General features: G+C 36.7%; 1 protein-coding gene across 1 annotated transcript; it reads left to right on the top strand.

Annotated features, from left to right (window-relative positions):
• Nucleotides 1-26,949, top strand: LOC104274303 (dihydropyrimidine dehydrogenase [NADP(+)]-like; the record flags this gene model as incomplete). The annotated part of the gene is made up of 5 exons (XM_009869898.1): nucleotides 1-88; nucleotides 10,293-10,454; nucleotides 19,529-19,725; nucleotides 23,562-23,679; nucleotides 26,862-26,949. Coding segments are annotated over 5 exons (653 nt in total), but the record flags the coding sequence as incomplete, so codon positions are not given.
• Nucleotides 26,950-27,969: the final 1,020 nt, after the last annotated feature.

Genomic DNA, 27,969 nt, shown 5'->3' with positions numbered 1-27,969 from the left:
ATGTTTAAAGTGTGCAGATGCCCCCTGTCAGAAGAGTTGTCCAACTAATCTGGACATCAAGTCATTCATCACAAGTATTGCAAACAAGGTAAAATCAGACTTGTGCTATGTGGAAGCAGATAACAGCAGTTGCTTGCAATTCTCTTGCTGAGATTGCATTTCAAGATTTATCTTTATAAAGTCTTAAAAAATGCCCCAGTGTTTAGAGTGGATGCTTTAAAGTTCAATGGTCAGCTAATTTTTAATTATTTTTGCTGCTGTTCTACTCCCATACAGATACTGTCTAGTGCAGATCTATTTCTTCATGTCACTTTTTCTGTAAAGTTTCTTGTTTTGAGGGTTTTCATATATAATGGTATATGTTACAATAATTATTTAACTTTGCTGCTGAAGTCTTACAGTTACAAACCTTTTCTTTCATTAAAGCTTTGGGTTTGTTTGTTTATTTTTAAAGAAGTGATTATAATTTAAATTTGCTTTTGGCAGAAATTTGGCATTTAGGTAGTCATCTCAAGGAATATTTTCTTGTAATTTATATATAGTAAGAGGTTCTGATTAATGCAAATGTAGTCAGAGTAATAAAATACAGAAATAAATTGAACCCTCTCTTTGGAGGTACTGTGCCTTCTCCTTTCTTAATAGGCTATTATACTATAATCATAAGGAACTCTTAAAAGCATTATTCTGATTTGTGGTTTACAAATGACTTCTAACAGTCAGAAGCAGAAATAAATAAAGATGACTGCAAAGTTGATACGACAAGATTAATTAGGCTGCCTGGGATAGCCTAAAGACGACTGGGTATTGATTGCCCCCTACCTTTAAAAACTCACTTCCCATCTGTGGAAACATTAGCTGCTGTGTAATTTGTCTGCATGCGCCCAGCTAGGCTCATAATCTACTGGGGGTGCTGCAAAGATTTGCTGGCTGCATTTTATGCTCTGCCATGTCTCACTGTTAGATGCAGCTGGACGGGCCAACCCAGGTAAAGGTGGAGTGATATGGGCAGCAGCAGCACTGCCGTGTTTTTTCAGCCACATTGTGTGTTGTGCGGAGAAGACATGGGTTAATTCTGTACCTTAACAAGAAGCATTAGGGTAGGAGGAGGTATTAAGATACATGTATCAATTACAACATAACTATGTGTCGATGTGGTTTACAGTGACTGGCATTATGCCCAGCATCTGCGTATCGGCAGTTTTCTTATATGGTCTGTACCCTGTTGCCGCAGCATTTATTTTCATGAACGTGGGCATCTGTTTGCAACCACAGTATAGCACGTGACATATTGCTGCTTATTACCTCTTGCAGGCATTGTGAAGCAGCCAAACTGAATGGAGAAGGTACAAGGCAGCAATGAAGCTGCCGGTTCCTGTCTCATCACCATGTTGTAGTTTGTTTAGGAAACCTAAAGCAAATTTTATGCAAGTATTTTACTAGGACGGTCTTTTCTTATTAAGGATTAGTTACCCCTATTTATCAATACCTTCTGTATCCATCTAAAACTAGTTTTTATAAAAGGTATTCAACATTTTTGTAACTGCTTTCACCTCATGTTTATGCCTGATAATTGCATAGACAGCAGGCAACATTCTCACAGAGGTAGTTTTAAAAAGTCAGTTAGCCGGTTTCTACTAGCTGTGGTGTTAGAACAGGACACTGCATGTGTAATATTGGTGCTGCTTCTGTGAAATCCAGTTCCAAGTGTGAGAGTGTACATATAGTCTTACCTTTTGCTTTCTCTCCTTACCCTGTTGGAAGAAATCTAGTATAGCACAGTTGTGGAAGCATTTCTTTGCAACTGCTCTAATGCTGACTTTAAAAACAAATAGAAAACCAAAACAAAGAAACAAATCCCCAAAACTAGAAGTGAGGAATAACCCAAGCTGAAAAGCTTAACAAATAGCTGAAGTCATGGGCTGAGAAACAAGGCTAGAAGTCCTGCATGTGTGTGGCCTCTGTGTCAATTGCTGTGCCTCCTGTAACTCATGTACCAAGCAACTTCTCCAGGAGATAAACAGGGCGTAGAGAGAGCCCAACCTTGACTTGATGGCTGCACTCTGCTAGGCTGAAATTTCCTTTTGATGAATTAGTTTCTGGTGCCTTTGCTAAAAAATATTTCTGTTATCACAAAACCTCTTTTTCAGAAAAAGTAACAGTAAATTCTTCTGGTTTCCTTTATTCGGATTTTTTTTTTCTAGGTGTAGACATGTGCTACTGCACTTTGAAACTCCTTACTTTGTGCCAAGCAAGCAATAGATTAAGGTGGAAGTTGAGAGAGGCACCAAGAGTTGAAATGATTCCCCTGAAGTCATGACCCTGGCAGAGTGTGTGTGAGAGCCTACTGCCAGGGCTGCTCCAGCAGTGTCCTCCCCCGTCTTGTTCTGTTGCTGTGTTGATTCGTGTACCATATGCTTTTAAAGCAGGTAGAAAACGAGAACAGTGTGCTTTTGAAAACCACACTAAAACTTCTAACTTATCATTTGGATACCATTCAGCAATCTGCTCCTGAATATTTTTGTATTATTATCATAAAAATATTACTTTACAATGATGCTGTTTTCACCCTCTAAATAAGCTTTTCTTTTATAATTCAGAAACTTGTAAATACATCTAGTAGCTTCCAGACAAAATAAATAGGTGCAGCACAGAACATTCAAGTACTTGAGGTCAATAAATCCAGGAAACTCAGGTTCAGTTTCTAGGCTTATTGAAATCCCTGCCCTGCTTCTCAGTCTTTCTTCATCACTGAAAGATGCTTCAGCATGTTACTCTTCTACTTGTTTAGGGGAGCTTTGGTTCCATAAACTCCTTGTCCTCATCCCTGTGTAAGCAGTCTTGCACACAGGTATTTATTTAAACATGATTCATTATTAATATGGAGTATTTAGACAGCAGTGTACTGAAAATGAGTTACTTCGTCAGGTATTTATGAGCTCTATTGTATGTAGTTTGTTTTGTTGGAAAACTGCTATAGCGATCATAAAAGGTCAGGGATTCTTGCTCTCTTAAGCCTGAGGCTTTTTAGATATTTACAGGCTATGTACAATGTAGCTGCTCTGGCTGTTCTGCCATTAGACCTGAGCTCAGGAGTAGGAGAGGGACGGGGAGGAGAGGCTGTTTCTGGGTTAAGAGGGTAATTGAATTGCCAGACTCAATGAGCCTTGAGCCTCTTTGAGAAAAAGGATGTCACTTACGCTGTATTGTGTTAGCTGCTGTGACTCACTAGAGTTTAGGCCGCAACTTCCATTCTCTTTTTCCATACAAACTGGATTACAACTCCACTTTATAAAGGTACAATCTATTCTATTGTGTCTTCCCAGTCAGTGTTTCTCCGTTCATACAGACCGTTTGCAATTGTGTCTCTCGGAGACCAGACTTCAAATTCACCATGCACACATTACTACTTTTGTTTCTAAACGTCAGAAGATGGCAAACAAGTGTTCTGACTTCCATCTGTCCTCTCTTTAAATGCAGCCTTCACATTGCAAAGTGTGCATTCTTTGTTTTATAATGCACAACTACCATCTTAGTTCTTTGTTTATAAAGAAAAAACACTAAGAAAAAACGTATTCAGCTGCTGCAAGAGAAAACTTTACTCCCCCCATCCCAGAACGAGTACCAGCAGTGATTTCAGGATTTTATGTTCTCCATTCCCTGTGCTGTAATATCAAAGCAAAAAGGACCTGGTAAAATGGAGCTCCAGCACCTGTCATCCTTTAGGGCTGGCACAAGCAAATATTGTACAGCAGCAGAAAATCCTACAGCTTCCCAGGAGCAACTCTCAGCCTGAGTGCTGGCAGCCTGTCCAGCTTTCCTCATGTTGAGCAGAAGTGTGTGGCAGAGGAAGCTGCACAGTAGAAAGCAACAGCTACTCAAATGCCCTACCTTTGTACTGTTCAGTGAGACAGTCTTGGAGCTTTTTGTTATCAGACACCTTTACAGTTGAGTAGTCGTGTTGGAAAACAACTGTTGGTGCAGTTTAGGCTTGGGGATATTAAGTTGTGTTACATGGCACAGGTGTAGGGAGTGCGTGACTCAGCCTTTGTAGTCTGAGTCTATAATGAGAAATTGGGGGTGCAGAAGTATCTTCTGTGTTATCAGTACTGAAAAATCACAGTTTGTCACTGCAGCCCTCTGTTACTAACACTCTCGTTTTTATCTCGAATCTTGCAGTATTACAGTGATTCCTGACACTGAGTCAACAGTTTTCTTCTTATTTAGAAAGACCATCTTCTCCCATATCCCTTAATAATAAAAAGGTTTGAGCTGACATGTCAACTCTTTTCTAACAGACTTTATAGGTGTATGTAAGCCTTCTGGTGGCCAGCATTGAAAATAACCCAAAATAAAACAAATCAAGCAAACCCACCAGAAAACAAAACAAAAAAATCCAAAGCCCAAAACACAGAAAGCCAGGCTGCCCTCTGGGAAAAAGGTTTTTCCTGGATAGTACAGAATACTGGTAGGGAAGAGTGGGGCAGAGAAATGAATGTCAAGAACACTACAGAGAAAGTTGAGAAACACAGGAGTAAGTTTTAGGATTTCAGAAGACTGTTTAGGTTTAAATGAAACTAAAAGAAATGTCTGTGTTTGTTTCAAGAGAGAAATTTATTTTTTCAAGGGAGAAGTGGGAGGGGGAGAAAACTGGAAGATGGAAGTGGATACCAAGGGGCAAGGGTGAATCTGAAGTTTGGGAGATTAAGGGAGTACAGGAAAAAGTGTTTGTGGTAATATACTGGAAATGAGAAACAAGGAAAAGTGGGTAGACAAAGGAAGGCAAGAGACAAAAACCTGTGGGATCTTCAAGAGAAAATGAAATGAAGAAAAGATTGTAAAGAGGAAAAGATGGTGAGAGACACAGGATTATGACAGGTGAGAATAACAGAATGATGTTTTTTCTGTGCCAGAGGAACTCTGAGTAAATTAACAAAGGACATGTATATGCCATTGCAAAGATTGTAGGAAATCATGAGTCACAGTACATATGTAAAATACTGTAAGTGGGATACTGTTAATACAATGAAGGATTGTGGAAGTCAGAAAGCTGCTAGATGATTGGTAATAATTATATACAGATATGCATCACAATTAATCTTTAAGTAGTACTTTGAGGCCTCAGTTTTTTGAAAGTGCTGTTTTATTCAGCTTTCTCTGTTAATCTTTGTATATTTCAGGTCACTAAATAAAAAAAAACATTTAAAAGAAAAAGTAGTAATGGTGTTAAATTGATGCACTTGAAACAGTGACTTTTCTTGAGATGTCTGTTTGTACTTAGTGTAATGGAATGGCTGACAGCTGGTTTCAGTTGCCATAGTGTAATTATGTAGAATAGACTTTTGCGATGACACTATGTCAATTAAGGAATCTCTCACATTCTAGACTACAAAGGACAAAATGACAGTACAAGATATTTCTTCCGTCCTTTTTCATAAAAAGATAGTGACACTGTGTGAAATTACAGTCCTGTTATGATGACACAAGTCAAATGATGTGAAAGATTTCTGGATTGATTAAAAATCATCAGCATTATAATATAGAATATGTATGATTTGGTAAGTTGCTGTTATGTTTTGTTCATTCTTCTTCGGAAGCTATTTGGGGGGGCTGACAGACTGGGGGCGTTTCTTGTTATATTTGAACTGGTGTGTGTCAGTGTGAAAAATGCTACTTATATAACAATATACTTTAAATAGTGTCTTTTCGGTATGTTAAAATATTTGAATGCAATACATCTTGAGTAAATTTTAAAGCCATTGCAGAACATGAAGTAGGATGGAAGGAGTTGATATTTCCCACTATTTTCTACTGTCTCGCTTTTTTAAACTAAACCCAGATGAAAAGGAAAATACCATTGTTTTCCTCCTTTCTTGTAAAGTATTCACTCCGTCCCAAAATCCTGGTGAAGTCAATGTATTCATTTTTATTACACAAAGCGTAATAATGAATACTCTTTATTGTTTTTTGAGAAAACTGTGACATCAAAACACCCAGATGCATAATGAATTTATATAAAAAGCTCTTGAACTGAAAGAAAAGATGCTATAAGCATTTCCTTATAGTAAATGCAATTTGTTCTAGTCTCTCAGTATTGATCCTATGTGTTTTAATAGGGTTTTTTTTCAAGTAAAAAACAGTCTCATTTGCATGCAAATTATATAATGCTTCCAAATGATACATGTGGAGATCCTCCTCTGCCTGGTTTCCACTGATTATTGATGTCTGTTTAAGACTTGTTTTTGTTCCCTGTGTTAGCAATGTAGTATTTATTGACATTTTGATGTAGGAAACCACAAAACATCCTATCCAGTTAGATTAATTTATTTCTATGGAAGTGCACAGCAAAAAAGATTCTATGAACAAAGGCATGAGCAGACATTTATCTCATTAAAAAATTCAGAAGCATTCTAGTTTTAGACCTGCTTCCTCTGTGACGTCTGTAAGAAACTAGCCAACTGAGTCATCTTACTATTTCAGCACCTAGAAAAATTACTCCAGACTCTTAAGGTAGCTTGCATCATTCCATGCCCTGAAGTAACTTTGTCATTTAATGAAGCTAGTCTCCCTTTAATTCTGATCCTTACTCATGTACAACATGTGGTGTGTAGTTACCAGCCTGCCAGGTCTGCATCTCATTCCTATTTTGAGTGCAGCCTGCTGAATCCTGTTTTTTGTGTAAAAGCACTCAATTTTTTTTTTATAAAATATGAATGTTCTACGAATATTCTAGCTTTAATGTCACTGGTAAATGTAATGATCTTTAATATGTATTTTCAGCTTAAAAAGTTAAACATGTGTTCATGTAACTAAGTATTTAAGATACTCTACATATACCACTGTTCATAGACTTATTTATTGCTGTAGTAACACAGCGGTTTGCAGTTTTAAAACACAGTTTGCGTAACACCACTTAGTGTAGCTTACTAGGCTGTATGTATTTCTGTGCTAGTTTTCATCAAATATTGGAAGACGTTTTTCTAATCATGTTTGATACATCAGATAATAAATCAGCACAGTAAAGGCAGGGTAAATGATTTCATAGAATGGAAGGACAATGAGATGAATCACCTCAGAGCGGGGCTCCTGAGGGCCTGCCCACAGCCCTGTCTGCTTGCTGATCTGTGCTCTGGCTATCAGGAAGGTCGCAGTGGGTTTACTCTTAAGCTACTGCGCAGGGTCATGGCAGCAGCACACGGCTGTATCCTTACCGAAGTCTGACATGATGGCCTGAGACAGATTTCCCTAGATATACCATCAATAAGCCATGATCTCTGGAGTCACTTGCTGCTTTAACATACCCTGTCTATCTATAGCATAGCTGTATTCAAAGTTTGATTTCAGCAAAACAAGTAAAATGTGCCAGCTGTGTTGACGCTGCCTGTAGTGGCACAGCTCAAGTGTGAGAATATACTTTACTGATATATAATAAAATTAATTTTAAAAAGCAATATTTAACAGCTTTACATTCTAGGCAGAAAAACTAGCTTTGTATATTGATTTTAATTGCAAAGTCTAAAAACGTAGAAAATCCTTAATGAATTTACTTAAATAGAAATGCACATTGTTATGATTGTTTCCATTGAATCAGAATTGAAGATAATAAAAATAATAATTCTGGACAACACAGGAAGGGAAAATGTAACTCTGATAGGTAGTGAAATATCAAACTGAACAAAAATTCTTTGAAAAACATTTTGTCTTTGAGTTAGCGAGAAAGGGGTTTTAACTATTCCTTCAGAGTAGAAAGAAGGAGTGGCTAGATGTAATTGCCTGGGGAACAGACATCTAGTGCCCCTTAAGATGCTATAGGGGATCTAGGCTGGCCTCTGGGTGCTGCTTCAGAAAGTTGTGGGTCTCCTGCATTGACTGTGTCACCCTACTGTCTGCATGGTTACATGCCAGGGACATCTTCAATAAAGTATAATCATCTCTGATATAGACTTCTGTGTTTTGCTGCTGAACTGAGTTTACGATGTTTCTACTGGCTGTTTTTGGCAGCTCTAACAGTCTCTGCCATATCAAAACAGTATCGTTCATCTGGAGGAGCAAATATATTTGCTAATACATACAATTTCCATTTAACTAGCACTCCTTTACACTGGAACAAATGAGAATAGGGGATGGTAAACTGCCTTACGGTCACCACAGACAAAATGGTTGCAATTTCTCCCAGAATATTGTGTAAAGGGATTACCTGTTCAGCCAGGATTAGAATTTCATAGATTTTAATAGTGTTTAAGAAAATTCTGTGAAAATACAACCAGGTAGCTGGTTGGTGTTTCCAGGTGGTGGACAGGGGCTCGTGCTGTTCAGTAGACCAGCATCTATAAGCAAAAGGTCCAGTTATGTTTACAAATACATCTCTTAAACATTGACATTCTCTTGTGAGTCTCTAGCTGTGTCTGTAGCATCTGATCTCACTGTAAGAATTTTATACTCAGTCTTTTCATATGCCTTTAGTGAATTTGAACCTCCTAAACCAAAATCTTGTTACCCATTGTCGGTTATATTGTCAGACACTGCTTGGCACTGCTCCTTTTATTCATAGCTGGATTCTTGCTCTGTGTGGCATAGCATTGACTTTGAATAAGCGCTGCTGTGTGCATTAGCCTACTTGACAGATGGATGTGGTCTGCTGCGACCAAGTACTTCACATTGTTTGAATGCTACATCTTCTGGCTGTTTTGCGTCTGCTGTCCTGGGACGGAGAGGAAAAGATATTTGTTACAAAAAAGAGTTTCCTGTTGATGATGAATATTGAAGTTTAGAACATCGAAGAGGTGGTGGAAGAGGAAGGAGGCCTATTGTTTTTTAATCTCTCTGTTATTGCTAGTTTAGAGAAAGCTATAATGAAATCCCAGTGTTAATTTCTTATTGAAGAAGTTTTGGGGAACCTCAGCCATTTGCTAGTTCTACAGGGTACTGTATTGTCTTCTGGCCCTTAATGGAAACTCTAGCATTAGCCCATCTTCATGGACTTGCCTTGGTGAGGCTTTTAGAGTGGATGGGAGGAATGGTAAAATAGTGGGCTGGTTAGCTCAGTCAGTTGAGCGTGGCACTTACAATGCCAAGGTCGCGGGTTCAATTACCGTTTGGTCCCCATGTGTTGCCTGATCTAGTGAGAGGTGGCATCCCTGGTGGCAGGGAGGCTGGATTAATATGATCTCTAAGGTCCCTTCCAGCCTAGGCCATTCTGTGATTCTATGAAGAAGAAACTAGGGGCTACAAGTAAGTAAATTTATAAATTGAATATATAAAAAAGATGGGATGTAAATGATTTGCTTTAATTTCACCATAATTTCATTGATGTAAATGCAGAACTCCTATCTGTAGTTCACACCCTCTAAATGAGACTTAGTTAACTCCTGACATTTCCCCTGATGCTCCTTCTTTAAGATAATTATCCAGTCTGAAAAAAAAAAAAGTAAGGGTTGTTTTCTCACGGCACCAGGCACTGGGAGCTTGCTAATGTCCATTTCTTAGATTTTTATTATGGAAAGAAATCTGGCTAGCTTTCACATACTGGGAAACTGTTCCTTTTCTCAAGATGTGCAGTGAATATTGAGAATCTGTGAAGTTGTGAATTGTACATAACTTCTCAAATGAGTTCCCTGGTTCCTATTTAGGGAAACAGGAAAATAAATGTTTGCGCTGATCAATATGTGGCTGAGGAATAAAAGAGTTCACAAAATAGTTCAGTAGTGCAGTTTCTACAGGTAGCTACATAGGAAACCTCATCTTGTGTCTGGGACAATCTGATGTGAAGGACAGTCACAGATGATGTGCACAGATGTGTAAAATAATCTTTTCATTCCCTGTGTCGTAAAGAGCTGATCATCTAACTGGCACTTTCTGCTCAGACCTCTGACAAGAATTACAACTCAACTACTGCCCAATTGACCTAGAAATGGAAAAAGTATTTACAGGTACATAATGCAGGCACAGTAGTTTTCGAATGTAGATTTGTTAAGCCACTAAAAGTCCTACAACCACCTCAGACCAAAGATGCTTTTACCTATTTTGCAAGCTAAAAAGAAAAGTTTTATCTTTGCTTAATCAACAATTTTGATGACGACTTTCTTGCCAAAGTCTTTGATGTAATGCTGTATAACTTGATGGTACACTTAAATAATGTCAATGTTATTTAATATATTTATAATTATGTATTATTTTACTAGCCAGTTAAAGAAAAAGTATTTTGTATTGTCTCTTGAATTCTTGACATTTTCTTCCTTGGTATGAGACTTTTTTTTTCTTTTTAATTTTTAATATCTTTTTCCTTTTTCTTTTAGAACTACTATGGAGCTGCCAAAATGATTCTTTCTGACAATCCACTTGGACTTACATGTGGCATGGTGTGTCCAACATCAGATCTCTGTGTTGGTGGCTGCAATTTGTATGCCACCGAGGAGGGACCAATTAATATTGGTGGACTGCAGCAGTTTGCTACTGAGGTAAGTAGGACTTGCAAATGCCTTAAATTCTTTATATGTACCAATAAGTATTGTCTAAATGGATGCCATTGTTAATGATTTGTTTTTAAAAAGTTGGTACTAATAAAATAAAGCCATAGGAAGTTGAAATAATTATCTTTTTTTTCGCGTAGAGAACATTCAGAAGCTTAAAAATGTTTTCATAATGCAATATATTATAAGAACATAAAGAGCAGTATTTGTGAACATCGGGTTTTTTTTTAGAAACACTAGTAGTTTAGATATGTTTTATAATGTAAGATTTATCTAAGACAGGTGAAATTATAATGTTACTGAAGTAGGCTGCACAGGGAAAAAGATCAATGCACCTGCCTCTCTAACTGCATGTTAAGGAGATGTAGAACTATTCCAGATATAGGATAGATCCTATAACAAAATTTATATGCATTTATACTGGCTTTTGGGCAAAGGGAAGATTCCAGATGGTTTAGACTTTCTACTGTCCTGTTCTGCCAAAACTAAGTAAATAAGTAATTTCAAGTTGATCTGAAATATATGCCTGTGTGTATCTATCTACATAGATACAGATGCACCTTTATTATGTCCTAAAGGTATGTGTGTATTTTAGCTACTGAAAAGTTTTACTTGTCGCTTGATATTAGGAAGTCTTCTCAAAGGTTTCTGTTGAGGTACATGTGCATTATTTGTGACTGTATGCTTTCAGGGTCCAGTTTTCATGTGAAGAAAGATAGAGGCTATTTCTCATTCATTAACTTCCTTTGAAGGCATGGAGAATTTCTAGCAAACTCACGGTCTCTCACCTGGCACCTCATCTGATTTGTCTGAAGTGCCTTTGGGTAAAAATTGCAATTTTGGCCTCTATAAAAGGGAGGAAGTTGTGGCCATATAAAAAAGGCGTATACATGTGTTAAGATTGCACATTTCTGTACAGTCTTCAATGATCATGTACCTCTTCTGTATCTTGAACCACCTGGCTGATCATATTTACAAATGGTGAAATTCCAGTAACCTTTAAACAAAACTTTATAGGACCAAAATAGAAAGGTGAATCAGTCTAGATGATGTGTCTGTAAGGCAAATTTTTTTTCCTCTGCTGTCATTCATAGACTTCACAAGCCTTTCTCAATGGCTGTGGGTCACGATTCACTGAGCAAACGTTGCTACCTGCTGCAGTTCTTCCACTTTTGTCTGTTTGTATCCCTCCTTTCTTCTCTTTCAGGAGACTTGTAAAGCTTCTGGAGCACAGGCTAAACTTGCCTGCTTGCTGTTGCTGAACCTTCTCTTACTTGTCATTTAAGTAGCGATCCACTTCGATTTTCTTGAGATTTGAACACACAAACATAAGAATTAATACAGTTTGGACCAAAGTTCTTATTTACAAAATGAGACTAGAGAGTATATTTGTTCTACATGTGTATTCAGTAGTTGGATTTTATCAGTCAAGAGGCAATTTTATTAGCTTTTTGTCCTAATGGTCTTTAATCTTTGTATGTAAAAACGTTTCAAAGTTTCAAAGCAGACAAAAAAAAAAGAAAAAGTTAAATAAACAGTTGTGAAATAGATGATAAATACAATGGTAAAATATTGCTGCTTAGGAACAAAATGCAGGTAGTAGCTGTTATAGCTCAGCTTATGTCTCCTTTTAGCCCTAATGCTATGATTAATAGAGAGGAATTATGGCTTGATAGATAATGCTAAATATCTGCAATTTTTCTTCAAAAATATTTAGAAATCTATTAAAAAAGCTCAGTGCTAGCACAGTGATTGATACAAAACCTGCAGAGAGGATGAGTAGCTCTGATGGCTTTGCTCCTAATGTTTCAAGTTTATTTAAAGTGGCATTAGTGTCAAGAGTTCCAACAAACTAAAATTGTTATACAGTTCTATTTATTATGCAAATGGGATAATATTTCAGTACATTTTATTATCCTTAATATTTTTATAGGATCTCAAAATGTTAAAATTAATTGTTAATACCTTTTGATTTACTGCTGTTTAACGAAGAATTTGTATGTATTGTAGTATTCGTAATTATTACTAATAGGCAGTCACTTTTGTAATTAATACTTTTAGCTTTCATTTAGTTAAATTTTACTGTGATAGTATTTAAAGTTGAAAAAAATAATGGTATGAGTGCTTCTAAGTAACAATCATAAAAATATAGATTAAAATACTGAATAAAATCATAAGATACTACTGCTCATACAAAAATTGGCTCAAATACTGCAAGCGAAGTGTCTTCACAGCTTTACCTATACAAGTAACTTAGCAAATTGTCTAATTTAGACGTGCAACATGTGTTACTCTTAATGAGAGCTGCATGGTAATTCTCATGCACAATGTAATAGTTTGTCCCACAGGGGCTTATTTACTGAAAACTCTATTGAGCATAAAGCCAGTTTTAGACTTTTTTTTTTCCTTGAAAGTAGTCTGAGGATCATACACTTGATATATTACGAGAGCGAACAGTAATAAAAAGGCACAACTGCTAGCCGAGATAAAAGATAAAATTGCAGTATTTTTTTTGTGGGTTTAAAATGGAAAATATAGGAGTATGACGTATGCCCCTTTGTGCTTCTGAACAATGACTGATCATCTGTTCAGACTGCAGATAAAACTCCCTAATTGTGAAATATTTGTCTTGCATACAGTGGAAGAAAAACATGGCACCTCATGCCTCCTGCATTTTCCTTCTCCTCTTTCGTATAGTTTTGTAACTGTTCAGCTCATTCACCAAGTATATTGTAATGCAGTCTTAAAAAGTGTGATTTTTGACAATTAAATATTGGAAAAAAAAGGAAATGTCCATTTGTATTTGAGATGTGTATACTGGGATGCAGTTACCACGGTAACTGTTGCATCTAGAGAATAACATGGAGTACAAGCTCACTATTATAAATGATGAGTGTCAAGTGCAGGTTACACCTGCTACTGCACAGGTCAAAATTATATTAATGTCTTTATCTGTCTCCTTTGCCCAAGTGCTTTAGAATCAGGAAACCTCTCTGGTTTTGGGACACAAGTTGAGAGAAAATGCACTGAGATTGCAGCGACAATACATACATGCATAAGCTATATGACTGTCAGTCCCACAAAATACACTGAAATTACTGGTTACACAAGTACAAGTTTGTAAGCTTCCATAAAAAAAGGAAACGTGCTCTGTTTTGTTATTGGTTTTAGTATTAGGAAGAAGCCCTCAAAACCTTGCATTTCTGGATAGACATTACTGAACCTAAAGATTCTCTTGTGTTTCTAGTTACCCATTCCGAATGGAGCAGCACAAGCTAAATAGAATATGTATTATTTTAATCACTGCATACTAGATTTAAATACCAGATCATTTAGTGCTGTGACTCTTGTGCCAGCTTCAGTTCTGGTGATTTGTTCCTCTCTGGAGATAGATTCTGGCTGCTGTTGCAGCAGAAAGAAATTGGAAAAGGAAACGTGGTATGTTTTTTTCCTGAAGGATGCCCTGTATGAGCTTACCTGCTGCTAACCAAAGGGTGTCTCAGCAGAGCGCATGGTGTGGCAGGTGGCCTCTCTGAGGGTCCTCTCTTCTCCCCTGACCCACCACAGGCAAGGAAGCCCACCATGGCTGCCCAGAGGGATTGCCACGGAGGACTGAGCTGCATCCTCAAGCTCAGGGTCTCTCTTTTAGTTGCATATTGACAGCTCTGATCAGTCTTAACATAGGTGGAGGGAACAGGTGGTTCTCATGGAGCTGCAGCTCTTGCAGTTGGACAGCCTTGGGATGGCTGCTGGAGCCCCTTGCTGTCACCAGCATGGATGCGTGTCCTGCAACAGCAGAGGAGGATTGTCCTGGGGCACTAAGACAACAGGACAAACAGAAAGAAAAACTCATATTTGTCAGTACTAATTTTAATGTACCTTTATGATATTTTCTCTTTTAAGTCGTGTTGAAATCTATAATAATCAGTTACAAGTTTTAGGGAGTTTGAAGGGGGTGGTGCAGTCTTCTGCAGTAGTTCAGGGAAAGAATTTGAGGATTTCTGATTTCTCAGGCCAAGCTGAAAGACTTTCTGATATTTGGGCAAGTTATCTAAACTTCTCTATAGCATGTTTTACATGCTATATCATCCTTTGTTTTTTTAAGGCATTTACATTAATGTTATGTCCTTTTTAGTGGTAGGATTCATAAAATGTTGAGGCATGGACTCTGCCATGTCCTAAGTCCGTGGGGTTTCTTGGGACTGAGCTAATACTAACAGATAGTTGTTAGACAAGTTTTAAAAGTCTTTAATGAGATGCTTTAGATGCTAGTTTTGTCAATGCTCACCTACTTGTATAAAAGTTTGCAGTGTTACAACTTCAGCTGTTAACTTGTTGATTCTCCCTTCACAAGTTTCATAACTATCTCACATTTGTGGAAAAAACGCTTCCTGTACATCCTGTGCTATCCACTGCAATTAAATGAAATTAATTGCGTGATCATGTAATTTGACAATTTCAAGAAGGTTACTGAGTATGCAATGTGCTTCATTTTTATTAAAATCTATGCAGAATTTTCTTCTTTAAATATTCAACTATCACATATTAATGTAAACCAGCCTACAGATAAATATCCATGGAAACCAGTGGGAAAGTGTGAAACTAATACAATCAATTCCTAAATGTTACTGATTTTATTGCCTGTTTTTTTCTTTCTGTGCACTAGCAAAATCTAAACAATTCAGAATGTACTGATACGTTTCACAGCAAAATAAATAGCAGCTATATGCTAATGTCTGTGTCAGTAGCTGTTTAGTATCTTGTCATCTTAGTGAAGGATGTTTAATGGCAAACCTGATAAACTTATTTCTATAGCCTTTTAAATATGGAGGCAAGCATTATGCCTCAAGGATATAAAGGATTTAGTTATGCAGTCAAAACATGTTACTAAAGGTTGAATTTTCCCACTCCTTCCTTTTTCCCCATTTTTTGATTTTCAGCATTCTGTTGATGAAGGTTTTGCGATGGAGATGATAGATTAAAGAGGTACACCTTTTACCTAAGAAATGTGAGCTTCTGTGTATGTCTTGGAGACTACTAAATATACTTTTTAGCAGCCTATCTTGTTTCATAAGATTAGGCAAAGGGTTTTTAACATTTTAACATTGATGTTAAACACTCAATCTATTTCCTGTTTTATTTAAGACACTCTTTGTTGTAGTCAAAAGATAATTTTTTAAAAAGGTGAATTAAACTGTCTGACCATATTTGACTTCTTCAGGTAGATGGAGAAGGGTATCTACAGTATTTGCCTCTTAGAAAAATTCTGATCAGAAAACTCAAAAGTGACTGGAGCTACTTTATTCTAATTTGTATAAAAATTGAGATAACAATTTTGAGTAACATTTCTAACCAACTCTAATGGTTTTAAATGTTTTAGACTCATTTAAATCATGCTTACTATGCCATAAAATGATTTTCATCAGCTTAACAAAATGCATTTCTCTAAGTCACCTGCCACTCTCTGTCAAATGTCACATCTTTTTATCGAAACAGGCTAATACTAGAGTCACAAAGTGAAGAAAAGAACAAGAATTTTATTACATGAGGAGAACGATAAGCTTTTCCCTGTCTGCATTCTGAAAAACAGCTAAAATGATTTGGCTAAAACTTTCCAGGAAAATTAAACTTGAATCAGATACTCAGTAATCAAAATCACTGTAGTTTGCTTAAGTGGAAAATATTGTGAAACCTTGATACAAACTTGTGTTTGCATACAGTGCCTGGAATTATAGTCTTTGCTGAGTATACTGAATGTTCTGGAACAGAAACCAACCCTGCTGCAGTGGAAGGATGTTTGATTTACAAGGGAGAGGAGAACAAACCCCCAGATTTCATACTGGAGAGATCATTGAGCAAGTGCACTCGCACCTTTACGTGTTGAAGTAATGCACGTAGGGAAACTGTAATAGGTTATAAATGTCTGAATTAAGATTTTTATTTTATTTTATTTTATTTATTTTATTTTCAGTTGGTGGAGCTCTGGTAGAACAGGTTGGCTGTTTTGTGTTGATGAAATTGTATCTCACTTGAGGGGAAGTCTTCGTAATCTTTTTGTGTAAACTTCACCCTAATAGACTTAACTGTGACATAGAATCGTAGAATGGCCTAGGCTGGAAGGGACCTTAGAGATCCATTTAATCCAGCCTCCCTGCCGCCAGGGACGCCACCTCTCGACTAGATCAGGCAACACATGGGAACCAAATGGAAATCGAGCCCACAACCCTGGCATTATTAGCGCCATGCTCAGCTGACTGAGGTAACCAGCCTTGAGGCATAAGAAGTGGGCAGAATCTGTGTGGGTTTCATTTGAGTAGACTGTATGTGTTGAAGTAATGATGATTGCATAGTATTTGATAAAAAGAATAAGTGGCCAGCTTTATTAATGTCTATTAATAATCTATCCAATCTCTTTTGTTTGTGTATGAGAGAGCCAGAAGGAAAGGCAGATATGGGGATGATGGCTGAGTCTTTCCACTGAGACATTCAGCTTTAATATTCATTATTTGGTCTCAATTTTCTGAATGAGACTTGGTTAAAAAGCACTGCAAAACAAAAGAAAAACTCCATCCAAACACAAATGAAATAATCTTTCTAAAAGGAAGATTTATAAGAAAGGCAATAGTATTAAACTTGACTTGCATCCTGACCACAGTTTGAGCAGATTAACAGCAGAGAGAGGACAGTTGTGTGTAATGTGGCATTGAACACTTGTAGGGTAGTCATCTCTGCACACTAAAGAATTTGTACGGAGGAATTCAGTGATATTTAATTAGGTGAATTACAGTGTAGGGAAACTTCACTGTGAGGTGAGTGAGAATCTTTTGAAATGCATTGAAGCATTTTGCTATTTTCACACAGTTACCCTGCCAGCCTTAATATGCAAAACTGCCGCTGAATTCCAGATGGCAAGATATTGCCACACAAGCTGGCTGTGCTGCATAAAGACAGTTTCACCCTATTTGGAAATAGGCAGAATTAAAGTTGACCATTCAGCCTGAACTACTAGGATTTCCTGCATGAGTGCTTAGTTTCTGAAGCTTTTTACTGCACTTCTGTGGTGCAGCACTTCAGTACAACCTTTAGTTGATGGGTATGACTATTCAATAATAAATATAAAATTATGTTAACAATAAAGTGAATTTAGTGATAAATTCATTAAGCATATGCATAGTGTTCAATATACACATTAAATATTCAAGTTATAATTCGTATTACTGAATAGACTTCTAAAACATGGAAATTTGGTATAATTTAAGCCATTTCTGTATGAATGTAACAAAACAGACATTTCAGAAATATCCTATTGCATTTTGGTTTTCACAGTCTAGTTTCACAGTACAATGTAAGCTTTTCAGCCTGTGAAATCCATTAATAACTACATTAAACCTTCCCATATTGGATGAATTGTCAGGTCTAAATGATTCTCTTTTCTAAAACAATTATCTGTCTCTTGCTCCTTGCAGTTGGTTAGAATGCTATGTCAATGTACAAAGACCGGGGGAATTTGACACAGAAATTTTAGTGGAGGAAGGAACTAATCATTAGTTTACCTAGCATGAATGCTCAAGTGCACATGAAGAAAATGAACATTGATTCAAAATATAAATGAAAAAATTCTATTCATGAGTGGAATTGCCAAAGTTTAACTTGAAAAACCTTTGTTTCTTGTGTTCTAAGGAGAGTAAAACTGTTGGTAAACTTGTTAAATATCTTAAAAATTATATTAAGGCAAATGAGAATGTATGGTTTTTTAGAGGACCATTTAGTACTTATGGAATGCAGTTCTGCTTTGAAATAGGTGGGGAATAATGTTGTCTTCTGGTAGTTTTTGAAGTGCAGCCTTGAAGTTTTTTTGATATGACTGAGAATCCAAATGCAATGCACTCTTGTAACCTTTTGGTATAATAATGCGCTTCTGCTGTCAAAGAGTTAGACTCATTGTGTTAAATATTTTTCCCTAATGCCTAAAATAAAATGTAACTATGATCTTCCCTGTTCCTAATCTGTAGTAGTCTGCAAGTGCTAAGAGTCTATTCTTTTTGCTTTTGTAGGTTATACAAAAGAGACTCCATTCCTTCCCTTGCAATGTATGTAACTGCAGAGAACTCTGAAGTCTAGCTCAGTGAATGTAGAATATTTGTGCCTTAGTCTCTTACCTGTTTGCCTGAGCAAAGAACTGATTTAATAAAAATCTGAAATAATTTGTGAGACATTGCAACTAGATCAGGAGCCTGTTATGCTGGGTTCTGTATAAATATATAATAGTGGTCAGAGACTGTCCCAAAGTATTTCTAATCGTCAAGACGAAAGGGATCAGATCATCACCGTTTTGCAAGTGAAGGACTGAGGTATAAGGAGAACAGTTTTTTAGGTACACCTACAGGTTTTGGACACGTGATTTAAAAATAGAGAAACGTGAAATAGATGAGCAATTTACATGAAATAAGACCTATTAGAATTATCTAAGAGAAGGCATCTAAAGCATGGGTTACCTTTGAAAATATAGTGCTGAAGACTAAGGACAGTTCCTTTAAAAAAGTTTCAAAATCACCTGAGGTTGGTTGCCTACCACCTCTAAAAACTCAAGCCTTAAGTCTGTTTTCCAGGATCACACAAGAAGTCTTTTGAAGAAGCAAAGCCTCTTCACTTGCATTACAATCCTTTGTGTTATTTGCAAAAATACTTTTCTAGAAGTAAGAATAAGCTAAAAATTTTTTGGAGGAAATTTTTGGTGTTACAGAGATTCTTTGCTGTCTAACTGACTTTGTATTACTAGTCTGTCACTGGTAGTCTGGTTCCATCTTCTCTGTAAAATTTAAAGTAGTGAAAGATCTGACTTCAGACATATTTAAGATAAAACGAACCATAGAAGGACCAAACCCTCTTGCAACTACAACATCCTTCACATATGCACACATCAGGTCATTTGGGAATCCCTATAATGTTACGAAGTGGTCTGCAATAATGCACCAATGCTATGATATTCTATCACATTGCTCATAATAAAAATCAAGGAAGGAATGTAAAGTATGTAACCTGTTGAATGTATTGCTTTTCAGGTGTTCAAAGCTATGAGTATTCCTCAGATCAGAAACCCTTCGTTACCTCCCCCAGAAGATATGCCTGAAGCCTACCAGGTGAAAATAGCTCTTCTTGGTGCAGGACCTGCAAGTTTAAGTTGTGCTTCCTTTTTGGCTCGATTGGGCTATTCAAATATCACCATATTTGAAAAGCAGGAGTACGTTGGTGGCTTAAGGTAAAAAACAGTAACAACAAAGCACTGTTTCCAATGATTGTAGAAAGCATAGCAAAAAGTATTGTGCACGCATAGTTTTTACACAAACCTTTACCAAAAGAAGAGAGTAGAAAATACTAGATCTGAAAAACTTTATTTAAGTAATTCATCATTCAAATTAAAATAGTTACAGTTCCAGGCAAGCTTTAACTGAAAATCTGGTGGCTGTCTGCTATATTCTCTTTGTATGATTTCTAAAATTCCAGAGTGCAATTGTTATCAAATTAACACATCAGAAAACTGTCAGGAACCATTTTTCCTTAGCCAAAACTTTTAGAACAAGATGAAATACTTGTAGCCCTACATAGCGAAGGAATTAGTAGATGTTTAAAATGTCTTAGATAATAATTTCATGGCCGATTTTAAATTTATAATGGTTTTATGAACTACCTTATACAAATAAAGATGACAGTGAATAAATCTGTCACTGCTGGACTTGCAGCTTTAGTAAACCATACCATAACAGTGAAATGCTACAATTCTTAATGTTTAACAAATTGCAGATACACATAGGAAGGTGTCTTTGCAGTTTTCCTGTATGCTAAACACTTGGCTGATGTTTGCATGTTGTCCTGTCCTCTGCAGTAGAAGATTGTTACCACTGTAACAATGGCTGTCTTTAATTTTGTGGAATCCCTAATATATAAAAGATAAAATACTTCAGAAACTGACTCATGGATACCAACCCATTCAAAATCAAAATTAAATTTTTCATCTTGAATATGTACTCACACTAAAATATTTATTAAAAAAAATGGAAGGAAACAGAGAAAGAAGGGTTGTGTGCTTGCATTTCTTATTGCAGCATCACTGAAATCAATAGAGTTGACACTGCTAATAAATTTGATCCATAGTGTCATAATGTCAAATAGTTATTCAGTGCTCTGGAAGATAGAGAATCAATGCTGGAGAAGTTGAAATGATTACTTGCATTTTTCTTCCAGTGAAGTTCAGAAGTATTCTACGTAATTATCAAGGTGTTAATACCTAGGCGTTTATCTGTGGAGCTGTTTTACTTGAACTGGTTGCCACAGAGGATTGGAAATTTGGCATATGAAATACCTGTTTGCCTGTTGAGTAGCACATGGTTTCATAAATACCAGATTTAAGATAGGTTTTGTTGCTGTAAAGTAGGAAGAAGTAACTAGATGTTTCTAACAATGCAGTTTTACTTAGTGGTGGCTTAGACTCAGGTTGGACTCAGCAGTATAATAGGAGTACTTTCTGCAGGTACTTGCAGTGTTACAGTATAATGCTGCTCACTGTGTGCAGGTATGTTTGAAGCAATGTGATCTGAAGTTGCATCTGTTCTTCATGTTCTAAGTTGAATTTAAAATAAAGCTTAGTCTGTTGTTTGTTCTAATGCAAAAAAGCATTACACTAGGTTTTGCCTGTTCTGTTAGTATCCTTAATGGTCGAGCAGTGCATTTTAAAATCTATTTCTTTTGTTTGAGTCTTAAAGAACACAGAGCAACAAAGGTCAAATTTTCCTTACATTCATTGTAAAAAGTTTCGCAGTTGTTTTAAAGGCATCAATTCCTTTTGTCCTTATTTTAATCTTGTAACACAAGGGAGGCTGGCCTGTGGCAGCAATCATCCATTATTGCATTTCTAAGTCTTTGCAGTACATCTTTTAACAAGTTTAGGTTATCGATGGGTGTGTTTTCAAGGCTTCAAAAACTGTTGCAAATGGCTAACAAGACCAAATTAATTTTGTGTTTGGAATCAGCTCTTTGGAATGGCAATCCTTGTGCCCTTTTTTAGTTTGCTCTGCCTTTTTTATAATGTTTTTAGCTAGGATATTCATTCACACACATGCTACATCATAGCTAACTTTAGTAAAATTGTGACAATAGAAAGGTGTCTAGTGAGTGTGATTTCTGTGGTGTGATATATAAGCATAGCATAAGCCTGTGGTTGTCTCAGTATGTCTGAATTCTTCACATTCACAGGCAGGTTTTCCTGCATTTCACAGTTGTGTAAAATTTATGCTTAATAGTAGAGTAGTCGTGAGCAGATCATGCTCTTGCTTAGAGACTGTGAACAAGCTTCACTGCCTGGGCTCCTAGCTATGCCACTGGTTTACAACATAGTAAATTATTTCTGTCACTAGGCCAAAGGGTGTCCCTTGAGCAATAGTAATTTGAGGTCACTGAGAAACATCAAGCACTTGTCAAAGCACCTCTAACTTAGATCAGGTTTGAGGAAGTGCTGAGCTTGTGGAACACCTTTCCCTTCCACTGCAAACCTCCTGCACTTCTGCCCATTTCTTTCTCCCCCTCTGTCTCTTCATGGCTGAAAAAAATTGTATCAGGATTATTGAGGTGCCAGTTGACTTTCATAAAATGCTTATTTTCATGGTGAATGTGGATGCAAGTTTGCCAACAGAACTGTGTGTATTTGCACATAAATGTATATGTGGGTATACTGCATACCACAAAGCTGTAAATAAAAGGTTTAATAAGAGCAAAAATTGTTTCAAATTCTGACAGTGACATAATGTGGCCAATGCTGCTCTGGGAGCATGTTATGGAAATGACAGTCCTTCAGCAAATATGTAGGTAGCTTGGAAAATTGAGCTTTCTCTTTTTTTATTAGATTTCTTTATTGAATCTCTGTTGTAGAATTATATTGAAACATTAGTCTCTGCCTCAGACACTTTCTTGCTTAGCATGACCTGTGAAAAGTTCTAGTATCGTGACATGTTCATCATATCTGATTTTTAGAACCCTTTTCATTGCACACTGGTCAGGAAAGGTGAAAAAAGGGCAGTATTAGAAATAAGGAGGAACAGCGGTTTCTTATCAATATAAAGTTGATGCAACCTAAAATAAATAAATAGGTAGATGTTAAAGATGGTGTGATCACTAACAATACATAAAATAAAGCCACAGTGAGTCTCTTGTGCCAGTGCTTAGTTATGGAAATTATAGATCCATTAATTTGAAAACAGATTTGGCTGTTGAAGCTTAGAAATATCTGTGGAGAGTCTCACTTTTCAGCATATTCAGGGTGGTTTTTTTCATCTTCATTGAATAAAAGTACCTAAAATAGAACTTCAGTGTGTTTACCTGTAAGGTGTTTTACAACAGACACTTTGAACTGGCATAAGTAAATGTCATTTCATTGGTGATAAAGACCTACACCAGTAGCTATAAACTGAGATTCAATGCTGTTGCTGGATTTTTCACGTATAGGAGATCTGTGATTCTGGGAACTTGAAGATGTCATTCCTAATCTTCCCCCGGAGGAAGATTGCCAGCTGATAAACATTAAGTCGAAAAGGAGACTTGAGACCAAGAGCTGATAGAAAATTGCTAACTTTGTCCATCCTGAAAGATCATAAAAAAATTATGAAGTAGAATTGGAGGAAGGTACAAATTTAAATACTATTAGTCAAAATAGCAAATGCAATACTTAAAAATAATTGTGAGATATTTGATTCTTTCTTATTGGCTATCTTAATGAATGGTTAGATCTTCTCTTAAATGGCTGTCTTAAGTTTGTTTAGTGTTGCATATTCTGGAGAAGAAAAAAACTGGAACAGAAGCTCTTTTTGGACTCAAGCTTAACCTATGTCTAATGGCTACCTACAAACATGGTCAGGAATGGCCTCAAGGTGCTGCCTTCCTGGCACATATTTTTAGCATTGGTTGCATAATGCTTTTTCATTACTCTAACGATTTAAAAAAGCCAGCAGTCAAGCTTCATCATACTTCCATTCACATTTGTCAAAATTAAGTGTGTTATGAGTATTGAGTTTTTAACAAATAAAAATAACAATTTATTCCTTATAGCTGGAAATATTTCACAACAGTTTTTATTTATTTTAGTACGTCTGAAATCCCTCAGTTCCGATTGCCGTATGATGTAGTGAATTTTGAAGCTGAGCTTATGAAGGATCTTGGAGTGAAGGTAATGAAAAATATATCCTGCCTATGTATAGCTCGAAGAAAAGAGAAAAAGAACTCTGCCAAAGATTAACAGCAAAATGTCATGCACATTAGTAAAGAACGATTAAAAGCTATGCTAGACAGAGGCAGGAAGATGCTTCCTCTTGCTCAGAGCATTTGTCTGTCTCCTGTCTGAATGCCACTAGTTTGGAAAAGGGCAATCAATAGTTCTCATCTGGCATGCCTGCATGTGATTAATTGTCTGTAAGAAACAAATTCCTAAATTGCTTTAGGGGTTCAGTGTAGCTATTGGAATGATTTGATTTTTTTAAATCGAGGTTTTTTTCATGCAAGTTTGGCGCTACTTAAAGCATTCATGTTTGATACTTCTCCTTTTGTTCCCTCTCCCTGAGTTTTTTTCTTAAGGGTTTATCATACAGTCTTGCATCCAGATTAATTTTATAACATGATCATCCGTTATAAAAAATAACAGTAATTCAACTTCTTGGAAAGTAGTAGTTTAGCATTATTCTGTTAAACAGATGTGTATTGTTTATAGATAATGGGAACATTGCTTTATTGTTAATTTAGGGCTTGAGCTGAAGATTTAGATAGTATTTACAAAGGCTGCACATTTTAATACAAGTTACAAACATAGAATGCATCACTGCGTCAAATTTTTGTGTACCAGAAGGGATAATATACTCTTAACATGGTAGTAAAGCATTCAGTGAAGCAAGAAATTCTTCTTGGAATCTTTCATCTTGGTTCATATCATAAAAGCAGTAAACTGTTGTCATGAGTCCCAAATGAGAACCTCACCGTGCCCAGGTTTTATGAAAACGCTGCTAAGATGTAAGATAAGGCTTTAAATGCTACGAGTCTATGTTTCTACTTTAAAGATCCATTTGCAACCCTTGAAAAGTTGGGAAAGGCACTGAAAACAGAGCATTTGAACATTTTAGACAAAATTGCTGGGCATAAGCTCCTTGGAACCATCTGCAAAACTCAGCTCCCTGGAGCTCCCTGTTATGGCAAAGTCTCCAGGATGGCCTGATAGAGCCACCATGTCATCCTGACCTGTAAGTTCTCAGCTGTTTTGAAGTGCAGCAGAGAATCTCAATGTAAATTTGCTTCCAAGCTCTGCTGTTGGTTTGCAATTGACCCTTTGGCAAGCTGGTTAACTAAGCACCTTAGCTTTATACCTCTATAAGCTGGAAATATTTCCTGGTGTTTACTTAAAGCATTTCAAATCTGTGGTGGAAGGTGCTGTATTGTGTAAATGCTCAGTAGTCTTGTTTATTCAAGTAATTCTACTGAAATTAGTAAGAATTAGTCAGCTGAATAAGGATTACAGAGCTAGGCCCTAGGAGTATTATGATCCCCACATAAAATAATATTGCCATTTAAATTCCTTCATTAGATTTTCATAACATATGTACACAATAGGATAAAAAAATGTAATGACAATTTATGGAATGTATTTTGTTGCCTGTGAGGATGTAGTATGTATTCTAGAAAGGATTACAACAGTACATGGCTCTTCTACCTGTGATAAAATTCATACTGAATCTCTAAAGACAAAAAAAGTTATAAGTATTGTACACTGTATTTTACATATGCTTTCTTTTTTACCACTAGGAAGAGTATATGTGATGGAATATAGGTAGATTAAATAAGAAACAAGATATACAGTAACAAAGACTAGACAGTTAAGATCACAAAGCCTAGTGGTTACACAACAGAGCATGGCATTTTGTAAAGTGAATACACAAGTGATATAAAAAAACCAGGGAAAACTTTCAAGTTCAGAGCGTCTAAAGTACTGAGATAAAAACACACATACCCATGTCAAGAAATACAAAATATCAGAAGAAGAATCACTCACGCTTTATGTGCTCAAAAGCCTTGGGGTCAGGAGAGATGAGTAAAAGGTGTGTGTATCTTCAGTTGTATGACCTCTAACACAGGAGACTGCTATAGTTGGTTTGCTGAACACGCAGCAAATACTCTTCCCTGTCTCACTTTTGTAACAGCTATTGTTGCTCAACCTGTAGAGTGGCAGCTCAAAGCAGGATGCTGGTGGAACGTTAGTCTATAAAATTTTTTCAGCTTTTGCTTCTGGAATAGGAGTTGAACTGAAACAAGTATAGATTATAGATGCATTTTTATTACTGTGACTTATTTCAATAAATGAATGCCAGTTGCTTCACTGTGGGCATTGTAACTTGTCTAAATTAGAATTAATTACATCAAAACTGATCCAATTCATAAGTTTGAAAACCTTTGTTAGCTTACAACACAGAACGCCCTGCTTCACTGCAAGTTAGTTGGGCATGGTGTAATTTACACAGAACGCTCTTCAGACTTATTGCCATTTCTGGCACAGTCTTTACAGGCAGAGCTTCTGAATCCACAAAAACACCATTGGCTTCACTGAGGGATTTTGGCGTAAAGGTGTTCTAGCCAGCGGCCTCAGCGCAGGCTTCAGGCCGTGAGCTTTGAGAGTGCGACACAAGGCAACACCACCCTTCCTTCGGGACTGGCGTTGCATTCTGCACACTTGGAGGCCTACCAAGTGCCTGATACTGTGTGGGAAAGCATTGCTTGGTTACCTGTTCAGAACCCCTGTTCATAGAGAATAGTGTCATGTCATTTTTTTATTGCTCTGTAAGAGGCTCATACTTTCACTAATGTTTCTGCAATAGCCTAAACTGCTTGTTTTTTGGTTGGTGTACTGGGTGATCTTTTTAGCACATACTCCCTAAAGGAGGTTCTTGCTTCCACATCATGTTTCTTACATTCTGTTTTTCACATGGGAATACAACCTTTTATAGTCAGCACTGAATACAGCAATTTACTCACAGTGGAAAACTGTTATTTTCAGCTTTACTTCAGTGTTGTGTTCCACAGACAGGCTTTTTTTTGTCTGTTTAGCTTGCCTTAACTCTTTTATCTTGCAGCAAAAACCAAGCTTGAGTGTGGTGGCCCACATATAAGGATGATCTGCAGGTGCTTTTTACCCTTATCTAGTTTGGACCACTTGCTTCAATCAGAGCCAGTCTGGCCTTTTAAGTCTGATGTGGGGGGAAACGATATTTGCTTTGTTCACTAAAAGATCCTGTGAGATGTCTCTATTCAGAACACAATAGAAATTATTTTCACATTATCACATTAAAAGCAAATAATCTCTAATTCTTTCAGATAATTTTTAATAAAGGCCTTGCAATGGATGGAATGACGCTCCGTACCTTGAAAGAAGATGGCTACAAAGTCATCTTTATTGGAATAGGTAAGAAAAGTTCACTGTCCTGTGTTTTGTCATCTTGAAACTGAATGACTGTCTAAAAAATAAACTGAGATTTACATCTGTGTTAATAGCATGATGTGAGACAGCTTCAGCTGGATGCATTATGAAAGTATGGAATGGGAGGAAAATGCTAAAACCAGCTGTCTTAAGACAGTTAAGTGTTAAAATTTTCACATTTATATGATAGATTTTTAAATAAGATGAGAGTGCAGCTGCATGTGTTGGTTTATTGTTTGTTTAAATAGTTAAAAAATGGATGAACTAAAAACTTCCTCGTAATTAATTGCCATATTGGCTTAGAGCGATAACACAAGTTCAGTTCTCAGTTTTTGCAGACAGCTTACTATACCCACATAATTACCACATCTACATGTAAGCCAGCGATACCATGCTTGGTTGCTTTTTTCCTTTCCTCCATATAAAACATGTAACATCCTTCAGATGGGCTGTAGTGAAATGTAATTATGGGATGGGTTAACAAAATAAGCTGACTTTGACTTATACTAAAACTGGCATCATAGGTCTGTCTTCTTTCATATGCTAAAGAAGTCCTGCACCTGCCTGCTATTTGAATCATTGCTTCTTTTTAATGTTAAATTAGAATTGTTATCCATTTACAAGTATTTTGAAGTACAGCTGGACCTATCGCTACCATATGATAGGCATGTTGAGCAGGCATCGTCTGCAGTTGGTATGAGGCTTAATGCTCTTTATTGATCTAGACGTTGCCTAAGTGAACATAATAGGAAACAAGTTGTCCAACTGTTCTTCCTTCCTATTATTGATTACAGAGATGTAATTCTTGGTGCAGCAACAACTGTTGTTTACCATCTGGTTATGCAGTATAATAAGCTTTGCAGGTCTACTCTGTCATGTGATTGTAATACAGGACATTGTGTTTTATATAATCCTAAAACCTCACATCGTTATAGGAACAGGAATTCCCACGTATAGGAATTCTGATATGTCATGTTTTGATGTAGGCAATGGTCCAACTCCTCA

Source organism: Apaloderma vittatum, unplaced genomic scaffold (genome assembly GCF_000703405.1).
Source record: "Apaloderma vittatum isolate BGI_N311 unplaced genomic scaffold, ASM70340v1 scaffold2865, whole genome shotgun sequence".
NCBI classification, from domain to species: Eukaryota; Metazoa; Chordata; class Aves; order Trogoniformes; family Trogonidae; genus Apaloderma; species Apaloderma vittatum.
The sequence above is the reverse complement of the archived record's forward strand: the minus strand, read 5'-3'. Positions and strand labels throughout refer to the sequence as shown.